At 39.3% G+C, this 15,820-nt stretch overlaps 1 protein-coding gene across 1 annotated transcript in view; it reads left to right on the forward strand.

The window, feature by feature from the left end:
- The window catches only part of PTN (pleiotrophin), a 70,181-nt gene that overhangs the window by 42,236 nt on the left and 12,125 nt on the right, over nucleotides 1-15,820 (forward strand). Inside the window, exons 2-4 of the mRNA XM_065839785.2 lie at nucleotides 10,997-11,106; nucleotides 12,629-12,802; nucleotides 13,892-14,053. Coding sequence (XP_065695857.1) covers nucleotides 10,998-11,106; nucleotides 12,629-12,802; nucleotides 13,892-14,053 — 445 coding nt within the window. The 5' untranslated portion in view covers nucleotide 10,997. The remainder of the gene's footprint in view (nucleotides 1-10,996; nucleotides 11,107-12,628; nucleotides 12,803-13,891; nucleotides 14,054-15,820) is intronic.

Consider the following 15,820-nt stretch of genomic DNA (forward strand, 5'->3'; position numbering starts at 1 on the left):
ATTTGACCTTTTCTGGCCCAGTAACATCATGGTATCTGAGTAGTAGAGATCTGGACACATAGAGTCATTGCAAAACCATGAAAAAATACTTTGTGTTTTGATAATCTCAGGCAATCAAAAGGACTTTAGTAGAGCAATGATACCATCCAGTTTGGGGTGAGAAAGGAGGCAGAAAGTGTAACTGTGATAAGAGCTTGTTTTCCCTCCCCCGCCCTGTCATTCTCAGGTGATTGTATCTTTTGCACTTTGAGGGAGTGGTGAAGTCAAAAGAGAATAGACAGAACAGATCTATTAGTAGTTGTGGCTGAGGAAACTCATGACCATGACCTGTGGATTCTCCATGAGAGACACATTGATGCAAGAGATGCCTAGGAGAGTTGAATCAGCAGCTCGGACTTGTTGTCACTGAAAGGAAAGTAGTTTGAGAGAATAGAGGTGAGTCTCCAGCAATATTCCTGGTTGATTGTTGGCTAGTTAAATCCTACACTCTAATCTGATCTTTAGTCTTGAAGACATGAAAGTGTAAAGAACCTCAGTGTGACTTCATAGATACTGACACAGCAGCTGTGATCATAGTGGGAAGAGCAGGGAGAGGAAGAAAACATCACAGTAACAGAAGTGGCTTAAAATGTCTTTTTTTTTTTTTTTTTTTTTTTTTTTTTTAAGAAATACATCAGAACAAACTAAAGTATCAGCCTTAGTTTGGGGGTTTTTGTTTTATTTTTTTCAGCCTCTCAGCTAGACCAGTGGGCGGGAAGGTTAATAGAAGATGCAGGTGCAGAAGTCAGCATTAGTTATTGCTCAAGAGCCCTGGCTTGCTCAGAACCACCATGAGCAAAAGAGAGGAAGAAAGTGTGAGAGCAAAATAAGAGCTCAGGGAAGGAGGAGAGAAAACTGCTTCCAACAGTGATGTTCATGTCAATGATGTAGTTTCTAAGTGAAAGTTTGAAGGCCAGGGCTGAGAAAATTATCTCTATACACTGACTGGGGACTAAGAGAGAAAATATCAACTGTCTTTTTTATATTTAATAGATGTAATGCTTCTCTGAAAGGGACAGCATGGTTTTTCACCCTTTTGTTGACATGGTTAATTTCTTGACATCAGCTTATGATACTGAATATGCGTTTTTTGCAATTATAACATTTAATAAATATTAGGTGTGTTCCCTAGGTTTTCTGAAAATAAAATCACTTTTGTAAAATCTGATGTTGGAAAGACAGAATAATAAAATTTTTAATCCCCTTTGGAGGATTTTGGTCACCTCTATTAGATTTTTGGTTCCCTGGCATTTTAACCATTTGTACTGCCTGTTGTGTTTATTCAGCACTGTGTTTCCGCTTTCTACACTTCTCCTCTGAGGAGGAAACGATTGGTTACCATTATATTTTTGTTCACAACACTACTGCATGAATGCTAAACTTTCAGCCCCCAAAAATGACACATTTTAGAATTGATTCCTTCTTCTGTGATCAGATGAATGTCTATAGTGTCCTGGGTTGGAGAAATGTTGTTTAAAACTTGCAGTGAAGGAATTGCACAGCTCTTGGTGCTCCCTGAGAAATGGAGCTGGCTAATGAGAAGTCCAAATGGAGGTTCAGATTTCTAGGTCTGATGTTATGTTGTAGAAGTATCCAGAGAACTGGCCTCTGAGAAGCAGTAGGATTCTTTGTATAGCTTGCATAAAACTATATTTTTAGTGGGAGAGAACACAGTTTGATCTTAGTGAGGTTGTAAGAACAACAATAAATTTCTTTTAATTCATAAAAATGCTCTCAAAGACGTGCCGTCTTGTTGAAAGAGATGTTCTCGCATGAAACATTTTAATTTTGGCATAATATTTTTATTTCAGCAAAATATTTCAATTTTGGTAAACATTTTTGTAAAACAAAAAACTGTTCTGTCAGTATTTGTTTGGATGGGCTGTTTTCTTGAGTCTTGAGTCAGTCTAAATTATGCTTAGCACTAAAGGCAGAATTCATGTACCCAGGCTATTAATTTATGCCTGGGGAGTGAGAAATATAAAATATCCAGTGTGTGTTTTCCTTAGCCTGATGTGAGAGACAAACATGCAATCAACTATGCAAATATCAAAGGCTTGGGCAACCGTTATCCACAACTTAACTAATTACTTTAGCTTATTTACTTGAACAAAGCTAGATGGGGCATGCTAATTGGTCATTACTTTTGATTTTTTGTTGTTTATATGTTAATAATTTTCTACAGTCATGCAACTCGTGGTTCCCTGCTTATTTTTATGGTGTTGACATTACTTGCTGGCCTCTGCTCATTTTTCTGGCTCTTAATGTTGTCCATGTTGAAAAGAGAATATGAAGTTGATTGCATATTCCAAAATGTAGTCCCTGAGCTGCACACTGCAATTTTTTAAGCAAAGTATTTGATTTGGGCTTATCAGAAGGGTCATGCTGTGATTTTTTCCCTTTTTAGCTACATGTTTGATTCTGGCTTGTTATTATGGGTGTCCTGTGCTGTAGCTGAGCATAAATGCTGTTTAAAAAAAAAAAGTTTGCCAAATATAATTTCACCCTTCTAGAGTTTTCTAACTTGTCCCTGGCTGTTCTACAGCAAGAAACAGATACTTATACTCAATTTTGATTTATTTTTTTTCTAACTTGCCACTATGGTGCTGAATAAATTGCTGGTTACCCAACTCCTTGCAGTACAAACTGACCTGGGAAGCAATTGCCTCTTCCCTACCAGCTGCTGCTTGCCAGTTTCCCTTCTCCTGCATGAAGGGAGAGCATCGCTGGAGCTGCTTCTGTGTGGGGTGGTCCCTCTCTCCCCCTAGTATGGAAGCAAAGGAGAGGATAGAAAAAAGAAAAGTTGAGAAGCGCCTGTTAGTTGAAACTCCCTGGTTCTCTGTTATTTTGCCAGGCAGAGCAACCTGCCAGCTGCAGCATGTCATGGATGTTGAAACAGGGACCCGGAGGCTGGTGCTGAAGTGCTGAACAGGCTACACAGCCATCCTCCTATGGCTGAAACACAAAGAGCTTTTTACAGTAGGGTTTGGGGTTTTCTTACACGATGTTGAACTAACTTGTTAACACACAGACTCAGGACATTGGTGTCCATGGTTTGGTTCCTGAAATTTCATGATTATATCACAAGAGAATACTGATTCCTCACGGGAAAGTCAAAGGAGTAAGGTAAGTGAGCACAGATTTTGTTTTGGGCAGGATTGCAGTACCTGCTGGTATCTGAATTAATATGGGTGGGTTTTTTGGTACACTGACCAATTCACCCATCCCCTACCTCCAAGAGTAAAATATCATTCCATTGCTTATTAGACCAAAGAAGAAAACGTCATGTTTCATCATTATTCTACTAGGTTTTCTTTAATAAAATCATTCTGAAACATAACCATTGTTAGAAATTAGATTAAGGCATGTTTTTTCAATCAGAGATAGTATCATTTAGTTGAGCAATCAGTTGAATGAGTTGTTATGATTAAAAGTTCCTTCTTTCCTTAATTCTTGGCTTACTTTTAGGCTTAGACTACTATGGCTCTAGTAGTAGTTCTGTTTTAAAGGAACATAGCATTTCTTTGGTCTATGAAGGTGCAACTAAATGATGAATATCAGCAAGCTGGCTCAAGGCTTTGTGCTCTGAGGAAAGTTTGGGGATCTTCACGTGTAAGAAAGCATACAGAGAAACACATGTGATGTCTGAGTCTACTTTTAGTACTCAGGAAGGAAAAATAAGGTGGATAAAGATTTAGCATTAGATAAAGAAACAACATGACAGTAGCAGGGTAGCCAAGACAAAGAAATAAATTACTGTTCTTGAAAACTGCAGTTTTCAGAGTGGAAAATACTTAATGAAAAGGTGATACCTGGAAGACACTTGGGTGAGATCAGATATCAGGTGCAGCTGTCCTGGGCAATGCGTTGGAGAAGCTGGAAAGAGGTGTAATACCTGCAAATGGATATTATTGAGATAGCCCCCACACACTCTGTAATGGTAGTCATGACTGCTAGACAGGACTTTAAGGTCCAGAAAGGGTCCAATAAAGACAGAAACTACAGTAAAGTCATAGAGCTGTGATGGAAATTAATGATACACTGTAAATAAATCAGAGCTACTAGTATGCATAAGATAGGATTCGTATAACTCAAAACTACTTTGGAGGAATGTGGAAAAATATCTACTGGTTTTGTGTCAACCCAAAGTTGGATGTGAATTTAGTTAGAAGTCCTTGTGGTGTTATGCATGAGGAAAATATAATATGGAGATCTCTCATTATACAAGGCCTTATCTTTCCAAATTTAGATTAGAAGGTAAATGCTGCTAATAATAATAGAGGCTAATTATTTGTGGATGTAATTTCTTCACTACCTACTATAGGACTATAAAAAAGTTGATGCTATTTTAGAATTCAATTCAGTATGACCTTACAGCTTATCCTTAAAGCTCATCCTTAAAAATAACTACTTGTATCAAGTTTTAGCAGGCTGATTCAGTTTATATTACATAGAATCATGAACATAAAGCTAATTCAGTTTCTGAATTTTAAAAGTTGATTTTTAAGGTATTAAGTAAACTGGTGATGTGTGTTGGACCAATGCAAGATTTTTAATAAAGGATTTCTTCAAATGTCTTTGTATCGAAGTAAAAAAAAAATTACTTCCTCAAGAATAAAGAGAGGAAAAGAAGCCTGTAGAGAGGAATACCAAATCTAACTGGAGATCAACCCACTAAATCGCTATCGGGAGCTTGCGGGAATTTAAGAAAAAGGTAGAAAGTAGTCTCTTGGAAGTTCAGAAGCGACAGATTGCTGAGACTCACCAAAAACTAAGCTGACTGTAGTCTTGCAAAGAAATAAAAAGTAAACCTACATCTATTTTTATTCTTAGTCCTACAAATAAAGACAAGAAAAGAAATGTTTATGTCTGCCAGGGAAGACGGAGCATTTTATAGTTGGAAGATTACAGGTCACTAAGTTATGGATCCAAGAGAGCATGAGCATTTGCCTTGGTTTTCAATATGGGAGCTCAGGTAGGACATAGGGACATGCACCCGATGGTGAATGAGAAAGATACCTGGGGAAGCAGAAGTTCCCGCAACTGTTTTGGAGGTCAGTGTCCTAAAAGCCAAATTCTCTTAACTTCTCTTTTACAAAGAAAACTGTGTGTTTCCATCTTGCAGCACTGCAAAAGCGTCACTTGATATGTTAAAACATGCGTCAAATACTTCCTGCTGTTGTACCACTGGAGCATAGTAAATATAATATTTATATTTAAGAAGGGGGAAAGAAGCAGATCTGGGTAACTGTAGAGATGTTCATCTGCCCTTGATGAACCACAAAATAGAACAAATTTTGAATGAAAGAATAATTTAAGAAGTGGAGGTAAAAGTTAAGTTTCATTAAACACAGCATGTGTTTACTGAAAGGAGACTAATCTCCCAAACTAGCTCATTTAAAAACTGATTTTGTAGATATGAGTAATCTGGGACTAATCAAACTGTAATTTATTAAAGTGTTTGTTGTGGGACTTGATGAGAAATTATCCATTCAAGCAGGAAAAAAAGAAGGATTAATGTGAAAGGTAGTTCTAACATGGGTAAGGAGCTGAAAGAGGACTCAAAATGTGTTTGTGAAGAGAAATAATGGGTTTTAGGAATTTAAGTCTGCTTTTGGGATGCATTTTATTTATTCGTGATCATGGGATGAAAATGATAGTGCACTAAAAGGCAAAGCTGGGAGTCATAGTTATGTCCAAAATGGGCAAAAAGGAACCATACCTTTTAAATATTTTAATATAAATTTTAAAATATTGTTAGTATAAATGAAATCTTAATAGTAATCCAAGAATAATTATTAGTGTAGGTGTAATTATTACAGAAAAAGAATATGTCTATGCAGTTGTTACAATCATGGTAACAACAATACTACCACCAGTTAAAATTGTTATATGCACACTTAGATTCACCTTCTTTTCCTAATGTTATGCTGACCCTTCCCCAGCTCCTCTTGGCACTAAGGTTGGTGCTTTCATTACGATGGTGGTGTGGATGGTTATGGTGACCATTACGCACTTTAGGATCAACTTGGGGTTGGTTTTTGTGTTCGCTAATGTGCTTTTATGCCTTTCTCTTTCTTCGTCTGTCTGCAGCTCCACATTGTACCCATACTTACTGTATTTGGTGCCTTTTAGGTGTGTTGGAAACTATTTTTGTGTTCTCTTACTCACATACCCAGTTTTGTCCAGCTCTACATTTCTTTATTGGACCATGAGTGAGTTTTTTTTTATAGCTGGGGGTCTCCATTGTCAAGCCTGTGCCTCATCTCTTATCTCCCATACCTGTACTTCTCTTACACTGCATTCCATGTCTCCACTTCTCAAGTCCTTTTTCAAGATACCACTCCTGTATTTCTCCACAGTATTATACTTTATTCTAAAAGCATAATAAAACCTGGTGGCTCCAAATGATGGCAAAGAAAAATAAATCAAATTAGCCATAGCTAGCTGGTCAATTAGAAAAAATGCTGTTGCAGCTAAACCAAATGTGACAAAGCTGCAGACAGGCAAAGGAAAGCTCAGACAGAGCAAGACTTCATAAGCCTCAGTTCTGGGGCTTTGCAAACTCACTAGAAAGTGTGTGGTCTGTCATTATCAATACAGTTGATTTTTGGCATATTATACTGAAAGAGCTGGAGGATATGGATGGGTTAAACCATGTGAGAGAACCTGATAGTTCAGAGTGGGAGATACACTCATAGGGACTAATAATAAAATACTTGCTTCTAAAATCTGGGATCTTGCCAGTTGTTTTGGAAGAAACAGATGAAGGGAAGGGCTTGTGAGTAATAGTTATTAATAGCAAAAAAGCCACCTGCAAAAGGCATATGTGAACCTAGGATGTGCTGCATATGCTAGCTTCAGTGAGGCTAAGAAAAATAAACACTTGCTCACTGATAGAGCTTGATCTGAAATTGTCTGGTTTGTTTGAATGCTTGTGTTCAAGAAAGCCTCGTTCAGATGTGAGAAATTAAGAACCTGAATAAGAATTAATTGCCTAAGTCCAGACAGAGTCGCTCCATCCAGCTCGACTTGCAGTAACTGAGATCCGAAGATCTAAGGAGCACATCATGAAAATGCCTGGGCTGCCAACTTGGGTATGAAGGAAGCAAGCTCCATTTGCAGGGTCTTGAGTTGGAACGAGTAAACTTTCTCTTGGGCTGTTAGACAAAGCCTGGAGCTGCGTGAAAGTGTTTGCAGCATTTCTGGACCCAAATGGAAGTGTCTGCATGCCAGTGTGCTACACTATGTAGATGTTGGTTTGGGTCTCTGGTAGAGCTGGGATTTGTGTGCTGCAGTCCATAGGGATAGATATTTTCTAAAGGAGTTGGTATGCTTAGTTGTGTGGACTGCCCTCCCCACAGCAAATGAATGATTTAATGAATCAGGTTCAAGAGAGACGAGTGTGATTGTAAAATCAGGTTGGGAGCAGTGAGGGATTTGGAGTGAGAGGCTTAAGCTCCACTCAGAAGGTCCTTTAAATTGCAGCTGTAATGCGACTTCTGCCTGGATCTCTTTCTGGTGCTCAACATGTAATTGAACCCACAGATGGATGGCTGATGAACTCTTGAATTTTTTGTCTCTCATTTTTTATTTTTCCTTTCACTTTTTGCTCCCAAGCAGAGCTTGGCTGTGAAATCCACTGTAAGACTGAAGTAATTCCTCATTGGAAGAAGCCATTTGCTAGGGTGCATCTCAGCTGGGCTTCATTTCTCACCTTGCTAAACACTTCATGTTTTCCTAACACACTGTGTTGTAGTCTTTAACCATCATTAACTATTTCTCTCTTCTCTCATTCCTGTTTTGGTGCACTTTTCTTGATTACTCACTCTCTTTTTCTGATCTTGTTTCAGCTTACCATCTAAACCATTATAAACTTTTCTCCCTTCTGAAGTTTCCTGGAGCTCCCCTCACCCCCAATGTCTCTTTTCGTTCCTTCACTTTTATTTTCACCTCTTCCTGTTGGTTGTAAATGCTACTGCCATTTGTTTAAATGCTGTTGTCTTACTCTGCTTAGGGGCTGTCATACAGGATTTTAGAAATACTTTCCCTTCATGGCACATGATTTACTTGTTACCATTGGTGCAGATAGCAGGCTCATTACAAACATCAAAATGTCGAGGAGGAGTCTGTTTTGCATACTGTGAAACACTATTTTTTTTTCATTGCTATTAGTGGTTTTGGCAGTTTTTAATTCCAAGGTTGAACTGGAAATGTTATCAAAGAATGTAATGAAATTGAGAAATTGTCACCTTTGACTTTTGAAAAAATAAACCAAAAAAGTCAAAGTTATTTTCAGTGGAATAGTTTTCAAAAACAAGGCCAGTCTGGCAAGTTTTTCTCTTTAACAATCTTTTTAATGGCCAGATGAAATATTTGCAAGGAAAATTGAAGACTGGACTCAAATGATTACTGACAGGTGGGATTTTCTGACCTTCTGAAACAATATCTGGTATTTAATGGGTACCTTTTGTAGGCCATTTGTAATTTTGTGGGAGCACCTGCCCTTGTTGATCTACCACATGCAAAAAAAACTATTCAATTTTTTGTGGTCATACTGTTTACATCAAGTTTGAGGTATTGGTGTGTCAGGCAAGGCCTCCATCTGTACAATGTGGCTTTTCATTTGTTGGTAATTAATAGTGAAGGCACTGCAGGAAGCAGCCTGGCTCTCTGTGCCAGAGGGATATATATATATATATATATCTCTCTCTATATATCTGCAGGTTTAGTGTTTGCCTTAGACAACTTGGCAAGTGTTTTGGCTGTAGGGAGACTAGGAGTCTTAAAAAAACATACTATATTAAGGCTCTGTGGGCTTTTGTTTATAGGGCTTCTGGAACGTTTCAGATTCCAAAACCCAACTATATTCCCTGACTAATGAAAAGAATGTCAATCAGATTTGAATTTGTCAACTTAATATAAGGCAGCTTCATTATGGGCAGTTATCCACAGCTCCCAGTGACTGCCAGCAGCCCGTGGGGTATGTGAGACCACATCCCAAGTCCCTGAGGTGGGCAGCAGGGGTGTAGGAGGGAGCCCCAAGCCCACTGTGGGCATCTCTTGCGTGTGGCGACATCCTGTGCAGCAAACTCACTGGTGCTGCCTTGCTTCAGGTTCTGCCACCCCCAGGCAGCATGCTGAGATGGTGTCTTAACATTATAGAAGCATTTGTCTCTCTTTCCATATGTTTTTCCACACAATCACTTAACTCCAACAAGGGGTTCTGGTGATTCGTTTGAAAGAGCAGAAGTGAGAAGATAGATAAATTGTAGTAAAAATGGGATGTGAGGTGAGATGCAGTGCTACTGGTGGTGAAGTTTCTCCAAGGGAAAGGGGCTAAGGGGGAAGTTTGGTGTCTGAACAATATTGCAACTGTGGTTGATTATAAAGAGTGAGTTTGAAGTAAGCTGATTTAAAAGGCAAGTTGCATATTTATTGTTTGTTATCGCTTATTTTATTTTTCTTTATTTCATTTTCTGTTTAAACATGAGAGGGTCTAAGTGGAAATATGTAGTAGAAGAAAGGAAAAAACAATCCCAAGCTCCTGTAGGACTCACGTATGTTTTAATTCCAGGCTCTATTTGAGTTCACTGGAAACACTGGTAGTTCTTTCTTCATGGTGGGAAATGGTACTTCCAAACCAAACTGGTACTAACGACAACTCTTTCAGACATTTGAATGCCCTGTGTTTTGCAGTCCTCACATGAACTTTATTTCAACAAAATTATTAAGTTTTATCATATGTCTTCTAGCATTATATTAAAGCCGGATACTTAAAAGTCTCTGTGTTTGGGATTCCTTCCTGTTTTCCACGTCAATTACAATTACGTTGCTTTTGAGTAAGAGGTTGACAACAGGGAATACTGAGGAGTGCCAAATTAAATTTCTAATACATTTTGTTCTTTGCTCATTATTTCTCCCCTAAGGTTGTTGTGCTCAGCAAAATGGTATCAGGTTGCCTCTATCTCTCTGCAACATCAGTCTAGTTGAGGTTTTAAGGCCATCTTAGTGTCTGACTGTTGACACTTCTTTAGAGGGCTGGTGTAGCATGAATGTCATGGGCCCTAGTTTGGAAAACAAACAAACAAACAACAACAAACCAAACCCCAAAAACTCAAACCAAAACAAAATAAAAACAAACAACCCCCAAAAAACAACAACAACAAAAAAAACCCCAGCTAACCAAACAAAATCCCCAAACAACCTGGAAAAACCTTCTATATAAGCAATTTCTAGTCTACCATGTACATGTTTGTTACGGCCCTGCTTTCTGATAAACAGTGCCAAAATGAGAATGCAAATTATAGGAAAGTGAAAGAGAAATGTGTGTCTAAGCCATTGAAGTCAGGCAGCTGATTGGCTAATACCCGCTGCTTCACCACCAATCACATGTTTTAAGTATACTTTTATATTTTAATGTTTGCTTCCCAAACCCAGATTTTGGGCTCATTAGCATTCTATGGATAGCCTGTAGCTGTGTGTGCAAGTGCTATCTCTGTTCCCATTTGGCAATTAGCTTAATTTATATCAGCAGAGACACTAAGTGGAGAAGGAAGGAAAAGGTAGGTAGCAACATGCCAATGCCAATTGAGATAAAACATCGCATATTACCTATAAAAGTTTTCATTAAAGAAGACCTTTCCAGATGTCAAGTAAGCCTAATAAGAACTTGAACCCTTGCAAGATTGCCAGTGTAGCATTCCCTACTTACATGAATGGGTAAGCTGAAGCACAAAGTATATGTTATGTTTAGTTTTACACAATGAATCCCAGACAGGGGTCAGGAAAGAAGAGAGAAGTTCCAGGCCCATAACGAGCCTTGATTCTCTGTCAGGTTTCTAGAAAGTGAGCAATAATTACCAAGCTTCCCAAAAGTGCTATAGCAACGCTTTAGATGGGTCTCACCTTTTGCAGTCTAACCAACCTTTTTTCCCTCTGTTTTATTAATCCCCAGAATGCAACAGCAACAACAGCAACGTCGAATGTTCACAGCTGCCCTCCTGGCACTTGTTTTCATTCTGGCAGCTGTGAGTACCGCTGAGGCCGGCAAAAAAGAGAAACCAGGTAAGGTCCAGCATAATTTAGAGGAGTTAATCCCCAAGAGAGATTGCATGTGTGGGAGAATGTCAAATGCTTCTGGTTTTGTTATGAGATTCAGGTCATTCGTTAACCTTTTGACATACAGCGTAGGGATTTGTGGCTGTGACATGTTGTTCTGTGTTAAATATGAAAACAGAAAGTAGTTTCCATGAAAGCTGGCAGCTTGACAGCCCTGGAGAATGGAGTCCTTAGCTTATCACAGAGTGTGCATTGCAAGGCAGCTTAAAATTTGCTTTAGGGGTAGGTTCATGCTTGACTTAGGGAGAACCAAACAGGCGTGATGAAAGAGCAGTTATCATGTCACTCATTCAGTGTTGTGTATGACAATGCTACGCCAACACTGTGTGATGTGGAAATCCTCCAACAAAGAATTGAACTAACTCATTGCTGCCTATAGGCAGCTGGACATCCAGCAGTAATTGCTTTCTGTCAGTGGTGAACTCAGACCTCATTATAGGAGAGACAGGCCTGGGGTGGAAAATTCATATCTATCAAACTCAGTTTTGACTTTTTTTTTTTTTTAAAGAAAATACATTTATGTGTTTTGCTTAAGGTCTTATTATTTACAGGCTACTTACACACCAGTTAATAAGACCTGTGAGTCTATCAGGATTAGTGTTCTCATTAAAAAAAAAAGTGCTTCTAACCATTGTGACTGTATGGAAGTATTAGAAAATATTGACTTAAATATACAAGAGTTAAAAGGAAATAATTCTATATAAGGTTATTTAAAGTTACTTGTGATGTTTTGGTGGCCTAACTAATTATTTTTGTAAAACTTTGCATTTGATAACAGTGCTGTCTTTTCTCGTCAGACGTGAGTTTAAGGACTCAAATGAAGTCATGATTCTTACTTTTGTTCCTGAGCAACAAACCCACCTGTATTGACAGCATTTCAAGTACATTTGTCCGTATAGCTTTTTCTTCACCTTTGAACTTTTGGTCATATCCCGACATGAAATGTGACCATGGTATATCAAGTGCAAAGTTTGTATCCCACAGCTGTTCTCTGGAGGTTCTCAAATCCCCTGATACACAACATCAACACATCCATTTCTAATCTATATAGTGTATATTGCTTTGGTTGGAACTGAAAATACTTGCATGCCATCAGCCACTAGAGACAGAGGAGTGTCCTTGCTGGGTACGCCTTCCTGTGTGTGTTGGGCAGTGATCCCTCAGTGTTTCTAGATGGGTCTTCACTCTGAAGATGAGAATCCACTTGAGAATATCTAAGTGGACTAGCAGATATGATAGTGGGACTGAATTTAAATAATCCACCTGCTTTGGAGTCAAAGAGGCTGACCTGTCTCTGCAGAACTGTGGATTCAAGACCTTTTGCTTTTGAAGCAATTGTTTTACAAATGTCTGTCTTATTCACCCGTTCAGGTGCTGTGACTGTTAAGTGAAATTTAGGGAACTTCTCCATAGGCATTGGGTACTGACCACTTCTCTTGCTTGGGTTTGGTTCCTTGTCTTCATCCAGAGAAAAAGGCGAAGAAGTCTGACTGTGGAGAATGGCAGTGGAGTGTCTGTGTGCCCACCAATGGTGACTGTGGCCTGGGGACACGTGAGGGCACTCGCACTGGAGCTGAGTGCAAACAAACCACCAAGACTCAGAAGTGCAAGATTCCCTGCAACTGGAAAAAGCAATTTGGAGGTAAGGGGTACATATGTTTCAAGTTCATCGGAGCTAGAACACGTAAGGCATCAGAAGGCAGCTTCTTCAGAGAGAAGCCGCTCCTTTGCAGAAAGTCCATATAGCCTTCTTATTGCAAATTCAGTCTTCCAGCAGCTTGCTGAAATCTGCTGTCCTGTGGTGAACAACCCTATTTAAGGCAGCAATGTTAAGTGTTGTGTGTTCGCTCACACCTGTGAATCTCTGTGATGCTTACCACAGGCTTTATGTGACCTTGCAATGTGTTATTTGCAGCATGGAGCATGGGTGGCTACAGGTGTGTGCAGTGAAACAAGTGAATGAAGACCAGTGTATTTCACCTATATTATTCCATTCAGAAGGTTCACATATATAATAACTGTTCAGAAAGATATGTCAACTCTGTCCTGGACAAGATGTCTGTCCAGCACTCAGATCTGATTACTCTTGTAAATGTGGCTTTTTTCTAGTAAACAACCACAGGCTTTGACACCATTGTGACTTTACCAAGGCAATCAGTGCTCTAGTTTCAGACTTGGCAAGTTCATACTTGCACATATGTTCTTGAAACCATTCAAGCCTTATTTGGTAACCTTTGACATCACACAAATGGAGGAACAGTCATATAAAATGTGAATGACATTTCCCACTGCTGTTGTTTCTTCCCTTTTCCCCCTTCCCTTTTCCCCCTTCCCTTTTCCCCCTTCCCTTTTCCCCCTTCCCTTTTCCCCCTTCCCTTTTCCCCCTTCCCTTTTCCCCCTTCCCTTTTCCCCCTTCCCTTTTCCCCCTTCCCTTTTCCCCCTTTTTTGTTGTGTATCTTCATAGTTGAATATTTTGTTCTTTATATGACAATAATGCAATATCCATGCAAAGGCAAGAGGATTAAATTTTAAAATATTTGAGGCAGGGGTGGAGACTTCAGTTATCATTGCAAATCATCTTTAAATTTTTCTTAGGATTCCTTTCTTCAGTTGCATGATGCTTTTGTCTACAATCACTGACTGTCTATGTTATCCTATTAGACTCGTAACATCTTTGTTTTCACACTCAGTCATTCTGTTTTAAAAAATGCCATTTATTTACTCCTTGCAGCGGAGTGCAAATACCAGTTCCAGGCCTGGGGAGAATGTGACTTGAATACTGCCTTGAAGACTCGAACCGGGAACCTAAAGAGAGCCCTTCATAATGCTGACTGCCAGAAGACTGTCACAATTTCAAAACCCTGTGGGAAGCTTACCAAAACCAAACCTCAAGGTAAATTTCATTTGCTGAAAGCTGCACACCAGTTCATTTAAATCACTCGATTTGTGATGTCCTGCGTGCTTCAGTGGGAGCTCAGTAATACAGGAGATTGTACTTTCATGGCCTTTCCTCAGTTCTGCACTGCTCCAATCTCTCAGCCGTCAGGCTGACAATATTCCCAGGTTGTATAGTCAGGTCAGTCTCATGCATAAGAGGTAAATTGAAGATTAGAACTCGAATTTTAACCTTAGACCACCTGTACTGCTACCAGTTTGCTGATGCGACTAGACTTCCAGAGCACAGATGCTTTCCATAACTCACCTGGTGATGGGAACAGACCAATAACAGCATGGAAAAATATCTCTTGATAAAGATACCTTTTATATAGGTTTTGTTTGGTATCAAATAATGGCTAGTGGAATAAAGGACTGCTTTCCTTCTGGACGGGTAGTATTGAAGCAATGTTCTGCTCACTGCATGCTGAAATATGTGGATGCTCTGCATTCTTGGGTTTGTATATTCTTTATTCAAAGATAGCAGGAAGAAGAATACGGTACATAACTTATTTAAATGCGAGTGACAGCGTAATTCCTAGGACACAGAAAGGCATGTGCCATGCATTTGTGTTTCCAGGTGTCCATTAGACAAAGTTAATTTCTTTCTAATTGTTAAAGCCTTTTGATGTATTATTTTGTTGGAGTAGCAGGTGTTATGTGTGTAGGATGATTTCAAGTGGGAGCTAAAACTGTGAGATCTTGTTCGAGATACAGCAATAATGTGTTTTAAGTGGATTATACAAGCTATGCTACCCTGGCACTTGTTTGCTTAAAACCACCTAGGTTTAACACAATCCAGGCTCTGAATACTTGGATAATTATAAAAATAAATGTGATTAGGAGTGACAGGTACAACTGGGATGAGCGATTTTCACATTGTACATGGTGGGGCACCATTGATCTGAGGAGTACCTGCAGGTGGCCTGCTCTGCTTGTGCAACCAGAGACGTGCCTGATGAGCCTGCAGACGCTTTCTGTGTGTGTGCATGCATCCATCTGCTTTGCAGTCGGTATAGTTGTAACTGGTCTTCCTCATACACCATCCACGGAGTTATCAGATAAGTGCTGAGTCTAGAACCTGCGTAAATAATGACAAGCTGTGAAGCAGAAAGGATACAACTAGATTTTCAGAGACCAGCTGACTTGGTTGAGTTGGCAACAATGAAATTCTTCATCTGGGGATGGAAGTGACTGGGTGTGAATGCAGGAACGGCCTTGAACTGTGTGATTTTATTGTTTCTTATTTTGAGGGGAAGAACTTTGGTGTGTGTGTTTGTGTGGGGAATTTTTGGTGTTTGGGTTGGTTTTTTTTGTTTTGTTTTTTGGTTGGTTTTTGGGTATTGGGTTTTTTTTTTTTTGGTGGGTTTTTTGAGTAAGTTTCCATTGGCAGTTGGGACTTTATTGAATGAAGCTTCCTATTGTGTTGCCACTAGTAGCCCTCTGCCTTGTTCTGATCCCGCTGAGTCAGTATGTTCTATCAATGGCTGTCAGAAGAGGGGAGAGGAAGACAAAGTGGAGCATTGATGCAGCATAGTTTTGTGAGAACAGTGCTCTTGGGTGGTACAGGGTCATTTTCAAGTTATAGTTTGAAAGGCAGAGCTTGTGAAATTGTTGGATTCAAGTTAACTTTAACAGATTGTAGATAGGAGTGAGTTATAGCTAAAACTGAAAGTCAGATTGGGACTGACTGCAGCAAACGTGGTTTGACTTAAATAGAAATCTT

This window comes from Patagioenas fasciata, chromosome 1 (assembly GCF_037038585.1).
Source record: "Patagioenas fasciata isolate bPatFas1 chromosome 1, bPatFas1.hap1, whole genome shotgun sequence".
NCBI lineage: Eukaryota > Metazoa > Chordata > Aves > Columbiformes > Columbidae > Patagioenas > Patagioenas fasciata.